The 16,086-nt window shown below is 39.2% G+C and overlaps 1 protein-coding gene across 1 annotated transcript in view; it reads left to right on the top strand.

Moving 5' to 3' along the window:
- Positions 1-676: 676 nt before the first annotated feature.
- The window catches only part of LOC126470579 (uncharacterized), a 60,704-nt gene continuing 45,294 nt past the window's right edge, over positions 677-16,086 (top strand). The window contains exon 1 of the mRNA XM_050098532.1: positions 677-868. Coding sequence (XP_049954489.1) covers positions 797-868 — 72 coding nt within the window. The 5' untranslated portion in view covers positions 677-796. The remainder of the gene's footprint in view (positions 869-16,086) is intronic.

The raw sequence follows: 16,086 nt of genomic DNA, 5'->3' as shown, positions 1-16,086 counted from the left end.
TGCAATCTCGAATCATCGTTCTCTGTCGTGGATATCCCAACACATTCTTCCAATACCAGGGCCTACGCATGCATTCCGTCTGCGACGTCTCTTAGTGAAATTTTAACTAGCTCTCACAACCAGACTATAAATTAGTCCCAGACAGCTACCCGTTCTACGAAATTCTTTACACATCAGAGTTCCTCCCTTTTTTTCCCATTGCTAAAGGCCATCTCGCGACTTGTACAGTACATAAAACCATAAAATCTCCTCTACATAAAATACACAAAAATTTTCGTGTCATTTGTATAAAAATACAAATAACCCGCACCACAGCTGATCTACAAACCTCCAAAATATAACAGCAAGTTTTGAATCGTTCAGGAACTTATAATTTCATTTTGATATTGTAAAACTTATGTAACCCTATACCTGTAATCATCTTTATTGTTTATGTAAACAGTGGTTTAATCAAAATGTTAAGATGTAACACATTCTTTTAATTGTGTTAAAATGTTTTACGAAGAATGTGTGTCGTACTGCTGACCGGCCGTCTCACTGCCCATGTGGACAGATGAGCATAAAATTATATTAGTTGGAAAAAAATGTCGTCCGATTTCCTTCTTTATACATTTTACTTTGGAAAATGTTGAGGTTTTTAGGCCTGCTGTGCAGTTTCTGCATGAATTGAATGACTACATCTTGGTAGTCGGAGAACTTTGGATTGTGTGGTTTAAGCCTGTAGTAACTTTGTTTGAGCTCGAAAAGTAATTGTAAACACTAAACGATGCATGTTTACGTACATTGACGATCGGCGATGATGGATGAGCATATATTATTACATCCAGAGTTACTGGACGAAGATGAGCTCTATCGGATACTTAAGGATGTAAGTACATATATGTCGATAAATAATACTTAGATTTTGTAAACAAAGTGAGGAGATAGTGGTAAATAAAGCACCACGAATAGTGAGGTATTGTGAGTGGAATGCAGTTTTGACTCTTTTACGTAGTTGAGCAGCACACTGTCATTTTATAAACTGTTACTGTTCGGCAGTGTCGGAGGGGTTGAGAGAACATGTAGATGCGAGCCGTTTGTAGTACACTGTTGCACGTCGAGTAATAATTAGTTTCAAGTCAGGGTCAAGATAGTTATGTAAAATTCTATGGAAGTGACCGGTGGTTTGCAACTCATTCCAACAGATCATATCGTTTGTTGAATGGCATAAATTGCCCCCCATGGAGTAAACTAGCTCACTGACATTGTATGTACATCTGTGACTTCTCTTGGTGTGTTAAGTGATTTACCTATTAACTAATTACTATATATTAGATTCTTGCTTTTAAACATGAATCTCCTAGTATTGTACCTTGCCATTTTATGTATGTAGTCCTCACATATATGAATATGAGATTTAAGATACTGGTGCTTTAGAAAATTTCATACTGAGATAGTGGTTGTTGTAGTCTTCAGTCCAAATACTGATTAGATGCAGCTCTCCATGCCACTGCAGCTTAAATCCTTCTGAATCTGCTTACAGTTTTCATCTCTTCGTCTCCCTCCATGACTCCCCCCCCCCCCTCCACACACACACACACACACACACACACACACACACACACGCACACACACACACACACACACACACACACCTACCTACCTACCTACCTACCTACCTACCTACCTACCTCCAATAATGAATTGGTGTATCCTTGACGTCACAGAATGTGTCATATCAACTGATCCCTTCTTTTAGCCAGGTTATGCCATAAATTTCTTTTCTACCCAGTTCTCTTCAGTAACTCCTCATTAGTTATGTGATCTACTCATCTAATCTTTGGCATTCTTCTGTAGCAGAACATTTGAAAAGCTTCTGTTCTTTCATTGTCTAAACTGTTTATTGTCCATGTCCAAATGTGGCTACACTCCATACAGATACTTTCAGAAAAGACTTCCTAACCCTTAAATCTAGGTATATTCGATGTTAACAAATTTCAGTTAAAGTTATGTATTGGAATCCCTGGAGACCTTGGTTGTTTGTGGTGACAGAGCGATCTGTAATGCAGCCCGAGGTCTAGGTTAGGTGAGAAGCTGGCAAGTTGGTTGTGAGTTGGCGAAACCAGTGAGTGTGATATCAGAAAATATGTTGTTGGTAACAAATTCACTGGTAGTGAAGCCTAATGTTTATGTGCACACCATATTGAAAAATGTAAAGGGGTGGTGAGTTCCAATTCCTATCTTTTATCCAAATTTCTCTAGAAACACTTTTTTTGCCATTGTCAATCTACATTTTATATCCTCTGTACTTTGGCCATCATCAGTTGTTTTACTGCCCAAATGTGTCCCGTTTCCTAATCTAATTCCCTCAGCATTTCCTAATTTAATTTGGAAACACTCTCTTATCTGTGTTTTGCTTTCGTTGATGTTCATCCTATATCAGTGTGATGGCAAAGAGTTTATGTTTAGGTAATAACAGAAATAAGAAAATGAAGAAATTTGAAAGGTGCCTGATTATACTGGCACAAGTGGGTTGTAATAGCATCACATCTGTTCTATATTTTCATGGACTGGAGGGTCTGATATTTTCACAGTTAACTTCAGATTAAGCAATGAAGAATGCTGATTATCCTCGGATGCCAATTTCACCTGGCTTTCCATAAGATGTGTTAACTAAGATAGAAGTTTGTCAAACTTTAGCCTTAAAACAGTGGTATTAAAAGTGTAATTATGCAGGAACAGAGCGCAGTATGTTAGTATTGACTTCACAACACTAAAAGTTGTGGTTTTGATTGATATTTGTTAAAATAATGTTACTGCTGGTCATTTCATAGTGTACATATTGATATGCATTTGTGAGTAAAACAGAGCTTAGTTTTTGGTCTGGTTATTTATACCGCAGTTTACTTTTCCACACTCATTGTAAAGGCACTGTTGTAGTGTAGTGATTTGAAGGCAAATAACAAAACAGATTATTGTCCTCTTATAGGTATTTGTGCCATGACCTTCCGTCCCTTGACTTCGGGCTTCTATGCTCTGCATTTCTTAAAAGTCAAGTTTTACTACCTGTAATTGCCACAGTCACATCCTAAAATGGGGGGGTGACTTACCAGACAAGCAGAAAACTCTTAATGATGACACCATAGAATGCTCACAAAAGATACAAGTCATGTGATTGTGGATGCTGATCTTTTTTTATTGTGGTGTATTCAAAATTAGATGTGCTTAGCTTCATAGGAATCGTGACGTACATATTTCATTTACTGTGAATTCCATGTTCGTGAATGTATGTGTCAAAAGTTTAGTCACAGAAAGTAGATAGGAAACAATGTCACTTCTTAAATTTCATAAACCTATGAAACTACTGATTAGTCAGTCTTACTAATCATCGAGGTCACACTTGAGCACTGTGCAATTCATGGAAGAATGTTTATTAAGTTGATTTGTGATTGTGATTTTTTTTTGCTGTGAATTGACCTTGTTACAGCTGAACATATTTGTGTAAGCTTCATAGTGACCACAGGATCTGTCACCATCTAGCTGCTACAGAACTTATTCTCAATATAGCTGTGCTGTAATAGGAATAACAATTATCAGTTAAAACTAAGTGATCTCTTCCAGCTCAGACATTTAATTTTATTTGTATAAAGCTCACACACACAGTTAAAGACCCCCATGGAAGAAACGCAATAAGTCCATTTAATTTAAAAATGATGTTGTCACATTCTGATGGCCAGCTGTTGGTACTGCAACACAGTTAAAATGACTTTCAAATAACTTGGCAAATCACTGAGATACAAAGGGTTTTACTGTTAGTGGCAATGGAAAGAACACACTAAGTCAATCCTCCCATGGAAAGAATGGGGCAAGTCCAAGATTTGCTACTGAGGTTTACATTACACCTGTTAGGTCAGTTTGATTGTGACTGGAGATATGTTCGGTTGAGTTTCTTACTCTGTGTTATTTTGTTACAGCAGTAGCGTTTAGTGTGAAGTGTGATAGTAATGTAGTCCTCTTAGGATCTTTAAAATGTGTGGATCATCATGAGATGAATGTGAGAAGCCATTTGTTAGTCACTCAGCTAAAAAGAGAAAAAGTTATGGCAGAATGCGTAAGATTTGTAGGTACCTCAGGGCAATGTCTCATGAATTAGGCAGTGACTGCAAATGCCCAAACAATGGATGTTTAAAACAAATCAAACACCATGAAAGAAAACAGCTGGTCAAGAATTTTAATTTGTTTGGTAACTGGAGTGATCAATCTTCTTATTTAATCAGCTTAGTATCTGACATTAATTGCTCATAGAAGGTGTAGGCATGACAATTTTAATGCTAGAGATTGCTCTTTCCTATACATTATAAGAATCAAACAAAACGGTACCATGAGAGATTCATGTTTGCCAAAAGGCCTTCCTTGCCCCACATAAAATAATAAAGCACAGACTACACAGTAGTGTATGAAGAATACTGGAATATCTCCCAAAGACAAAAAAGACATGCATGCTAACTGGCCATGGAAACTATCCGAAGAAAAGGAGGCAGCCATTGTAAACCAAGTAGCTGCTTCTAAGGGAGGAAGTAGCTACTATGATAAGGAAAATACTGTTGAATTTACCTTCCAGAAGAACAATCAATAAAAAAATGCCTTGAGTTATATAAAGAAAAATACTCTGAACTTCCTATTGCATAAGGGACATACGAGAAAATATTTAACAGCAAATTCAGCTAAGCATTTGGGTACGCATATACTAATACCTTCTCAGTGTGTGACATTGCCCTGAGGTACCTACAAATGTTACGCATTCTGCCATAACTTTTTCTCTTTTTAGCTGAGTGACTAACAAATGGCTTCTCACATTCATCTCATGGTGATCCACACATTTTAAAGATCCTAAGAGGACTACATTACTATCACACTTCACACTAAACGCTACTGCTGTAACAAAATAACACAGAGTAAGAAACTCAATTGAACATATCTCCAGTCACAATCAAACTGACCTAACAGGTGTAATGTAAACCTCAGTAGCAAATCTTGGACTTGCCCCATTCTTTCCATGGGAGGATTGACTTAATGTGTTCTTTCCATTGCCATTGTCATTGGTTTGATGCAAAACTTCCACATAATAACTTTGAAAGAGAAAAGTTAGAAACTACAAATAAAATTGAAGTACTTAGTATGGAAGATCAGATTCACAAGCAAAGAACTGTTACATTTTATTCAAGAAAGCAAAAAGCGAGGCAAGAAAGTAAAAATGTAGTGGAAAATGAAGCAGTATACAAGAACTATCAAAAAAAGGGACTAGTGTAGCAGGGGATACAACCCGTCGGCTTTGGACAATGACGTCACAAGTGGCCAATCGAGAAGCGATTCTTCTTAGTGTTGTAGCTCCCTTCAGTGGCTGATAAGTGTTTTTTGGCTTTTAAAAAAAAAAATCTCACGAGATAGAATAAACAGATCCACTTTATTAAGCAATCAGTAAAAAAACGAAACTGAAACATAACAGCAAAAGCGAAAATGGTAAACTGCTCTCTGGCGATTTGTGACGTCATTGTCCAAAGCCGACGGGTTGTATCCCCTGCTGCACTAGACCCCAAAAAAAATGTAGCCTTGGAAAATCTCCAAGCACTAATCATTTTACAGTTTCAACATTCATCAAATGTCCAACAGTGAAGCAATACTTTACACTTACACTGAAGATGTAGGACATAAAGGAGCAAATGAATTTATTAGCTTTTTGCACAATTATGTGAGTGAAATCCTTTATCCAAAAGTGAGGTTTTTTGTAATGCTCTGTGATTCATTGCTTTTGGACAGAATAAGAACTATGGAATGCTGTTATACCTTCACTATGTCTTTCATACCATTACAAGATTAGATAGTGTCAAAATAGTATGTCCAATGAGCAGACACTGTTACTTGGAATGTGATAAAAACTTTGGTTTCATAAAGAAGAAAACTATCCCAGAGTTACCAGAAGACTGGGTTAATGCTTTTGAAACTGCAAGAGTGAATTGAAGGCCATGCAGACTCATTCCTGATCAACAAGAAATGGTATGAGATTAGATGAACTTTTTAAAAGTGTGTTACAAACTATAGTATTCTTTCACCACATAATCTCTCAGGGAAGTTCTGGTCACGAAGGAAGATCAGATGTTCCAAAACAGGATTATTTATCATTGAGACTCTACACCAGTAGATTTGAAACATGCTGATGGTCTTCAAGTAGATGTCAGGCCTGAGTATCAATGCAGCAATGTGATAAATTCTTATGGCCCCATTGAGTAAACAGTAGTGTTTTGTAATATAAACTTTTTATATGGTAAATCAAGATTCTTGTAGGAGTATATTTTCAGAGCTCGTGCCAATATCTTATGAAAAATATGCAGCTCTTCAGAAACTTAAACAGTTTTCTGCTCAAGACAAGAAATTTGTATTCCAATCTACCACATAACGAACCAAATCCAAGACTAAAAAAAAGGAACTTCCAAAGCTAAACAACACAAAGAAGGGACAAAAGCTTACCAAAAAGTGATGGACTTATCAAGTCCTGTCTGCATCAATGATATACTTCCTCTGCTCGTTTTGTCTTCATCATATTATTTAAATTTTTATTTTTTTCTAATGTACTTCCTATTTGGCGTCATAATTATGTTGGCTATGCTCAAATGGAGTTTAAGTTTTTTTGCTTGAAGCTTGAAAGCTTAAAATTCCTCTCCTAATAAAAGTACAAAATGTGACTCATCCCATTTTTTTCTGTGGGCTTGTCAATTATAAAAATCATTCTCATTTATCATTGAAGTGTGAGTGTAATAGTTTTGTTTTATGAGTTTCTTTGTGCATCATAATGTGCTCTCAACCTGGTAGCTTGGAAAGTATTCCGTGATAGAAATAAAATGAAATATTCTTACATTTTGGGCCTCTATGCTTCTGCTATGCAAGTACTGTCCTTGACATAATTGTTTCATGAGCCATTTCAGCATTAATTGTTCCTTCAACACTTCCCCCATGTATCCTCTTGAATGAAGTCATGCTTGGGTGCTTTTTTCTTTTTTTTTCAGCTGTGCATTTAGTTCTTTATGTATTTGCTGAGAGTTCATTCATTTTTAACCAATTTTTCACTTTTTTGTAATATTTCAAAGGTTTCCTGATCAATTCGGTTTTCTTCTGCAGTCCCTTGAACTCAGTTTGATTCGGGAGTTCCAGTTAATAATGATTTTTTCCCAGTCTCTCTCTCTCTCTTTCTCTCTCTCTCTCTCTCTCTCTCTCTCTCTCTCTCTCTCTCTCTCTCTCCCCCCCTCCCTCCCTCCCTCCCTCCCTCCCTCCCTCCCTCCCTCCCCCCCCCCTCCCTCCCCCTCTCTCCCTCTCTCTCTCTCTCTCTCTCTCTCTCTCTCTCTCTCTCTCTCTCTCTCTCCCCCCCCCTCTGCACCCCCCTTTCCCCCAGTTTTTTGTTTTGCTGCTGCCTTTGTAATGGCCAGACATCTTTCTTAGACTTTCTTCACTTATGCTTTAGAGTTCTTTGCGTTTTATCATGTTTTTATTAACTCACTTTCTTGTCTCTTCGTTCGATACAGATTTTGCAATTGATTTTAAACTAACATCCCAGTGAGCTAGAAACTTGAAGTTTTAAACATAATTCAAAACTGGATGATAGTGCAATATTAACTTACTGTTCAGTAGTGGTGGAAGTGAGGAAAATTGATAATGCCTGACATCTACATTGCTCTGCATGTTTGATGTATTGTTTATGGTGGTATCAAAATGCGTTTCGGGGAGTGTATGCATGAATGGGCACACTGGGGTGGAGAAGAGGAAGAGGAGATGTACAGAACAGCAGTTTCAGGACATTGGAAATCCAAGTATCTGAGAAATCCACACATGAGCCCTGTGTGTGACTGCTGTGTACGGACGCAGGAGGAGCCGGCCACTGTTCGCGAACAGCTGAGCGTGTTGATATCCGCGGTCAGCCGTTTTCAGGCTGCTGCCTCAGAGTGTAGCGGCAGTGGGGAGTCTGGCGCATCGCATGGTACACCCCAGGTGTTACATGCTTCACCCTCTGTCCCTGCTGTTGAGAAATCTTCGCGGGTATGGGGTGCGGTTGGGCTACCCTCTCCCCAAGGGGAGTGGTGGGTTCAGCGGCGTTCGCGGCGCATGAGGCGGAGGGTAAATGTGGAGGCTGGCCGTGTGGTATCGCCCGCTCTGCCTGTGAGTGGACATGTGGCTGCTCTTTCAGCAAGGTCCGAGCAGGCACATGGGGGGAGGGATTTATTAGTTATTGGGAGCTCCAACGTTAGGCGGGTGATGGAGCCCCTTAGGAAAATAGCGGAAAGGTCGGGGAAGAAGGCCAGTGTTCACTCTGTCTGTTTGCCGAGGGGTCTCATCCGAGATGTGGAGGAGGCCCTGCTGGCGGCGATAGAGAGCACTGGGTGCACCCGACTGCAAATTGCTGCTCATGTCGGCACAAATGACTCCTGCAGTCTGGGTTCAGAGGTCATCCTCAGTTCGTACAGGCGGTTGGCGGAATTGGTGAAGGCAGAAAGCCTCGCTCGCGGGGTGGAATCAGAGTTAACTATTTGTAGTATCGTTCCCAGAACCGATCGTGGTCCTCTGGTTTGGAGCCGAGTGGAAGGCTTAAAGCAGGCTCAGACATGGTAATTGGATGTCTCTATAGGCCCCCTGGCTCAGCAGCTGTTGTGGTTGAGCACCTGAAGGATAATTTAGAAAATATTTCGAGTAGATTTCCCCAACATGTTATAGTCCTGGGTGGACATTTTAATTTGCCGGATATAGACTGGGAGACTCGAACGTTCATCACGGGTGGCAGGGACAAAGAATCCAGTGAAATTTTTTTAAGTGCTTTATCTGAAAACTACCTTGAGCAGTTAAACAGAGAACCGACTCGTGGCGATAACATATTAGACCTTCTGGTGACAAACAGACCCGAACTATTTGAAACAGTTAACGCAGAACGGGGAAGCAGCAATCATAAAGCGGTTACGGCATCAATGATTTCAGGCATAAATAGAAATATTAAAAAAGGTAGGAAGATTTTTCTGTTTAGCAAAAGTGACAAAAAGCAGATTACAGAGTACCTGATAGCTCAACACAAAAGTTTTGTCTCAAGTACAGATAGTGTTGAGGGTCAGTGGACAAAGTTCAAAACCATCGTACAATATGCGTTAGAAGAGTATGTGCCAAGCAAGATCGTAAGAGATGGAAAAGAGCCACCGTGGTACAACAACCGAGTTAGAAAACTGCTGCGGAAGCAAAGGGAACTTCACAGCAAACATAAACATAGCCAAAGCCTTGCAGATGAACAAAAATTACACGAAGTGTGAGGAGGGCTATGCGAGGGGCGTTCAATGAATTCGAAAGTAAAGTTCTATGTACTGACTTGGCAGAAAATCCTAAGAAATTTTGGTCTTATGTCAAAGCAGTAGGTGGAACAAAACAAAATGTCCAGACACTCTGTGACCAAAATGCTACTGAAACAGAGGATGACAGACTAAAGGCCGAAATACTAAATGTCTTTTTCCAAAGCTGTTTCACAGAGAAAGACTGCACTGTAGTTCCTTCTCTAGATTGTCGTGCAGATGACAAAATGGTAGATATCGAAATAGACGACAGAGGGATAGAGATGCAATTAAAACCGCTCAAAAGAGGAAAGGCCGCTGGACCTGATGGGATACCAGTTCGATTTTACACAGAGTACGCGAAGGAACTTGCCCCCCTTCTTGCAGGGGTGTACTGTAGGTCTCTAGAAGAGCGTAGCATTCCAAAGGATTGGAAAAGGGCACAGGTCATCCCTGTTTTCAAGAAGGGACTTCGAACAGATGTGCAGAGCTATAGACCTATATCTCTAACGTTGATCAGTTGTAGAATTTTGGAACACATGTTATGTTCGAATATAATGACTTTTCTGGAGACTAGAAATCTACTCTGTAGGAATCAGCATGGGTTTCGAAAAAGACGGTCGTGTGAAGCCCAGCTCGCGCTATTCGTCCACGAGACTCAGAGGGCCATAGACACGGGTTCACAGGTAGATGTCGTGTTTCTTGACTTCCGCAAGGCGTTCGATATAGTTCCCCGCAGTTGTTTAATGAACAAAGTAAGAGCATATGGACTATCAGACCAATTGTGTGATTGGATTGAAGAGTTCCTAGATAACAGAATGCAGCATGTCATTCTCAATGGAGAGAAGTCATCTGAAGTAAGAGTGATTTCAGGTGTGCCGCAGGGGAGTGTCATAGGACCGTTGCTATTCACAATATACATAAATGACCTTGTGGATGACATCGGAAGTTCACTGAGCCTTTTTGCAGATTATGCTGTGGTGTATTGAGAGGTTGTAACAATGGAAAATTGTACTGAAATGCAGGAGGATCTGCAGCAAATTGATGCGTGGTGCAGAGATTGGCAATTCAATCTCAATGTAGACAAGTGTAATGTGCTGCGAATACATAGAAAGATAGATCCCTTATCATTTAGCTACAAAATAGCAGGTCAGCAACTGGAAGCAGTTAATTCCATAAATTATCTGGGAGTACGCATTAGGAGTGATTTAAAATGGAATGATCATATAAAGTTGATCGTCGGTAAAGCAGATGCCAAACTGAGATTCATTGGAAGAATGCTAAGGAAATGCAATCCGAAAACAAAGGAAGTAGGTTACAGTACGCTTGTTCGCCCACTGCCTGAATACTGCTCAGCAGTGTGGGATCCATACCAGATAGGGTTGATAGAAGAGATAGAGAAGATCCAACGGAGAGCAGCGCGCTTCGTTACAGGATCATTTAGTAATCGCGTTACGGAGATGATAGATAAACTCCAGTTGAAGACTCTGCAGGAGAGACGCTCAGTAGCTCGGTATGGGCTTTTGTTAAAGTTTCGAGAACATACCTTCACCGAAGAGTCAAGCAGTATATTGCTCCCTCCTACATATATCTCGCGAAGAGACCATGAAGATAAAATCAGAGAGATCAGAGCCCACACAGAAGCATACCGACAATCCTTCTTTCCACGAACAATACGAGACCGGAATAGAAGGGAGATCCGATAGAGGTACTCAGGGTACCCTCCGCCACACACCGTCTGGTGGCTTGCGGAGTATTGTGTAGATGTAGATGTAGATGTAGATGGTTGTTAAGTTGGTGTATTGGACAGATTTTTGTGCATAGTCCACAGAAGTCTACTCAGCATGTCAGTCCATAGTTATCCAACCCTCATGTGTCTGTCTGGTGTATTTTATGATGACATTTGTGTTTAAAGTCATACAGTTGCTACAGGCCTTAATGATGGTGATAAACAACAGTGTATAGAATTTTGTTAATTCATTGTGGGCATGGAGATGAAAGATTCCAGTTTCGTTTCTCATTTATTCATCAAAGCTTCATGTGTTTTCTGCTATTTCCCAAAAAAGGGTTTATGGGTTGTTCTTTTTTGCAATAAAGACTATTACAGAAATTGTGTACCTAGGTAAGATGTCAATCTGGCTTAATCCACAAATGCAAGAACATGCTGAAAATGTCATTTTTCAACAGGACAGGATACCAGTGCACTGGGATCTTCTTGTTAGAACATTTATTTGCAATCATCTGCCACAGTGCTAGATCAGTCCACAAGAGGGGTGGGGATCTTGCATTACACTTTGGCCTCAGAGGTCACCTGATTTAACTCTGTGTGTGTGTGTGTGTGTGTGTGTGTGTGTGTGAGTAAGTAAGTAAAAGACTCTGTGTGAACTGTGATGCCACATAGCTCCAGAAGTAACTCCAGGCAAGCCCACAGAGTTATGGGATGGGTTTGGTTATTACCTGGATGTTTTTTGTATGTCTGGTGGACAATGCATTGAACATTTGAGAAAACTAAATGAAAACTTTGATACTAAATGCAACTGTAAAGAGAAGCCCAAGGTTCTATGTGCATGCATGTAAATGAAATACCCTTGTAAAATCGGATGGTTCTTTTGTAGATAAATACACAGTAGTCCAATGCATAAGTTAAAATTTACTCAAAGTTTCTTCCTTTGTGTGGAAGGAATTCTCTTGTGAAATTGTATGAATCTGTTTCAAAAACAAATTGCATTATTGCCAATTGTGTACATTGGCTGAGGGTAAATTTGAAAGTGTTGAAGTTATCCACCATGCTTCATGTGCTGCCATTAAGGTTAAATCTCTGTTACTTCCTTTAGTGAAGGTGTTTGTAGTGATTTCTAGTATATTTAGATGCAGAATCTCTTAATTCATAGCATGATTAAACCTCATTTTACCTCACTCAGTGGTGGCGCAGTGGTTAGACACTGGACTCGCGTTCGGGAGGACGACGGTTCAATCCCGCGTCCGGCCATCCTGATTTAGGTTTTCCGTGATTTCCCTAAATCGCTCCAGGCAAATGCCGGGATGGTTCCTTTGAAAGGGCACGGCCGAGTTCCTCCCCCAATCCCACGAGACCGATGACCTCGCTGCCTGGTCTCCTTCCCCAAACAACCCAACCCAACCTCACTCAGTATTAAGGACAAATATGCAGTAGCCTATTGAAAATGGTGGTACACAAAACAATGGTAGTTAAGTAAGTCTTTTTGTGGATAATAATGGAGAGGACTCTGCACTTCCACTTGTGGCAGATGACTGTTGCAGTAAAACAGAGCCCTGCTGAAACCAGATATGTGACTACAAATTGTGAAAATGTTTATTCAGTCAACATGTCTATAGGCACATTTATGTTGTCATGGTCTTCTTTCAAACGAGATCAATGTAAACACCACTCTACACCAAACAACAGCTTTGACTATTGTGCTCATGTTCCCAAAAACCATGTAGATGATGTAAATCCGGGTTAACTGAAACGTTATGTACTGTGTCGCGAACTTGCATCCAAACTGTCACTTTTAAACTTCAGGCAATGCTACAGATCAGCATGTCACTGCAAGTAAAACCAGAAAAATTGGTTTCTTTATAGTTTCAGAGTTGGCAAATTTCAGAAAATAAGGAACTTGGGACCTGCTTTGTAGGCCTGTATGAATGTCACCACCGCAATCTAAACATTGTATATATTGATGAATCAAAGTGGGGAACTGTTTTGGCCAATCGGATGATTTTCAGGATCTAAATTTGGAATGAATTTACCGTATATAGTGCAGAGCTTTATACAGCCTTGTAGGTGCTGAACCATATGTGACGTGACTATCAAAAAGTAAGGTTTGTATCTGTCCTGCATTCCTCAGCACCTTTCAAGTCCTTTGGCAAATTTGCCAAACCAATACAGTTGTTAAGATTATAGAAGACTGTCTTTCTATTAAAAAAGCAATGAAGGATGTGTCAATCTTTCCAGGACCAGAAAAATTTGGGTAAATGTATGAGCTGACTGAAAACTTGAGATTTGCAGACTCATACAGTGTTGAACATTATGCAGTTCTCCTCCTATGCCCTTTTTTGTAGCCCATAACTACCAGGGTGTGGAACAGTTTTAAAAAAATATTTTCAGTTTGCATTACAGGCCACCTTTTTAGGCCGGAGTTTAGTATATTACCACTTGCTGCCAAATTCATCGTTATATAGTGATCAGCAATCCCCAAGTGCTTCCTACTTTCTTTTCTATTCCATTAATACACAAAGCAAAGAAAAAAAATGACTGATTGTATGTATGGGTAAAAACCTTTGTCCCTGTTTGGTTCCCTGTATGAGATACTCTATACAGACAGCAAGGTTATTGTCCTATCTTCTTTGAACAGTGGTTGTCAAAATTTACTTAACAGGGTTTTGCAGAAATATAACCTTCATTAAAAAAAAAAAAAAAAAAAAAAAAAAAAAAAAAAAAAAAAAAAAAATCAATCAGCTGTTATGAGCATGTGTTCCAGGTTTGTATGGATTTATAATGGTTGTCACAATGCTAGCAATATATCTATGAATTCCTTGACATCTGTTGTGATGCCTGCTGATAATGATTATTAATGCTGTGGCAGTATTCCAGAATAGACTGCACTGTTCTCTCATAAACTGTTCCCTTTAAACAGGTGTCTTTTTCATCATGAATGTATAAGCCAGATATGTAGCCATTCAGGTTATATAGTCAGTGAAAGTAACTATATCTACTAATGTGCACTGAAAAACATGTATTCCATGTCCAGAGAGAACTGCTGTCTGTGAGGCACTTACGGCATTATTTGATAATAAAGAGAACTATCTATTGCCATTAGAATGTGTTTGGACTACAATTACAGTCTCATATGCACAACTCGCCATCAATGGTTCAATTTCATGAAGGCATGTAATCATATGCATTTGTCGGCAAGATCAGCATTTATACAGCTGCAACTAGTTTCGAGAATATGAAGGACTACCTAACAGTATTAGCCAGGTCTCTAAGTGCCATATCACCATTGAAGAGCTCTACTTTTGCAAGTAGCAAAACACAAAATTTGCAAGAGGGACAGGAAACTGCCTGGGAAGTGTGAAACATACATAGAGGCATATTTGTAGCACTAAAATTCAGTTTTGGATCATACAAAAATTTTTAAACAAAGATTCATTGTACAACTTAATTATGTCATGTACAATGTATTCTCAGTATTGGTGAAGGACATGATAGTTTCATTGTAATCATTTCTCTAAGTATACTTCATGACTTATTACTTTTATGAATAACTACACAGAAACATACATATACACACACACACACCATCTTACAGTCCTGATACTGTACCTTCATAGCTGTTTTTTCTTCTTCCAAGAAAAAACTTTCACGCAAATTACTTTTTGTTCAAGATAGTAATCTGGAATCACGTGTCCTAACAAGTTCCTTCAGCAACAACAAGAGATGAACCTGCACAGTCACTGCTAAGTCACTTACCTCCGATGATCATTTGTAGGGGATACTGCATTGTTCTCAGGTCCATAACAATTAGGTGATGTCTTGCAGTTTGTGAAGTTGTAAATTTTGTATCATAGTCACAAATTCTTCTTTGCCTGTAAAATTAGTAATCAAGGTAATAGATTACACAAGATTTTATTTTTTTCTTGCCTCTTCAGGTCACAATGCATATTGTCTATAGGTGTAGTTTCATGTTCTTTAAAGCTGCACGCAATGGAACTGTGCATTGAGTCCCATTCCATTCAAGTATGACGTTTCTCTGGCTAATTGATACCAGCACACCAGTTGCCAATCTTAGTTGAGTGTTTTCTATTACATTTCTGTTCTGATGCATTCAGCTGTCAGAATACAAAATGACTTTGACCAGATTTTCCTTAATTGCTATGGATAGGTTGTCCAGATAAACGAGCAAAACTTGTTGCAACCAATTCACCAAGAGTCCTACTGAATGAGAAGCCCATAGCATCATGGCTGTTATAGGACTGTACATTGTAAAATTATGAACAGCCAGTTATGTTTCATAATTAAGTGCACTTGTTTATATATATATGTACCTAATTTCATGGCTAGAGTCCACGGTGCACACCGTGAAGAGCTTTCACTGGGCAGCTTTATTGCGTACATCTTTCTTGCAGCCTTTCCTACTCTTCCATTCTGTTTGCTGCTTATGAATGTCTTCGCTCTAGCTCTCTGGTCTCTAACTGCAGCACAATTTGCACTGATCTCTCTTTTGAGAAATAAGCTGAAGTTAATCTCTTTGAAAATCAAGTTTAATTTTTAGAAGAGGAACAGTCTGTTGGTTGCACTTTTCTTTGGAGAGTCTGTAAACCTGTAGTTTGGATTGTATAACAGGCTTAAGATAAGGTCTACAGGAGAATTTTATGCACTAATGCTATGGCAATTTTGGAAAGTTCTCCAGAAATACTTTCAGGAACTATTTTGCATAATTTTTCTTCATTTGTTCTTTTAGAACATGACATTTCTGAATCGTGGCTCATCCCATTTGAGGAATTATACATCCAAAAAGTGTGTGTATTCTTTGATCTTGACAGGATTGAGAAACATCTTTTTGTATACTTTGTTTTCCCATCTCATACCTCAGAGTGGTAAAAGCCTTTACATTTTCTCCTTGGTTCATCAGTGATCTCTTGACCTTTGGTTTAAATAATGTCCACAGGACAGGTTACATAAATCTTCCCCTGCTTTCAGAAAGTGACAGATACTGCCTGCCTATCTTCAGCA

Source organism: Schistocerca serialis, chromosome 3 (genome assembly GCF_023864345.2).
Source record: "Schistocerca serialis cubense isolate TAMUIC-IGC-003099 chromosome 3, iqSchSeri2.2, whole genome shotgun sequence".
Classification (NCBI taxonomy): domain Eukaryota; kingdom Metazoa; phylum Arthropoda; class Insecta; order Orthoptera; family Acrididae; genus Schistocerca; species Schistocerca serialis.
The sequence above is the reverse complement of the archived record's forward strand: the minus strand, read 5'-3'. Positions and strand labels throughout refer to the sequence as shown.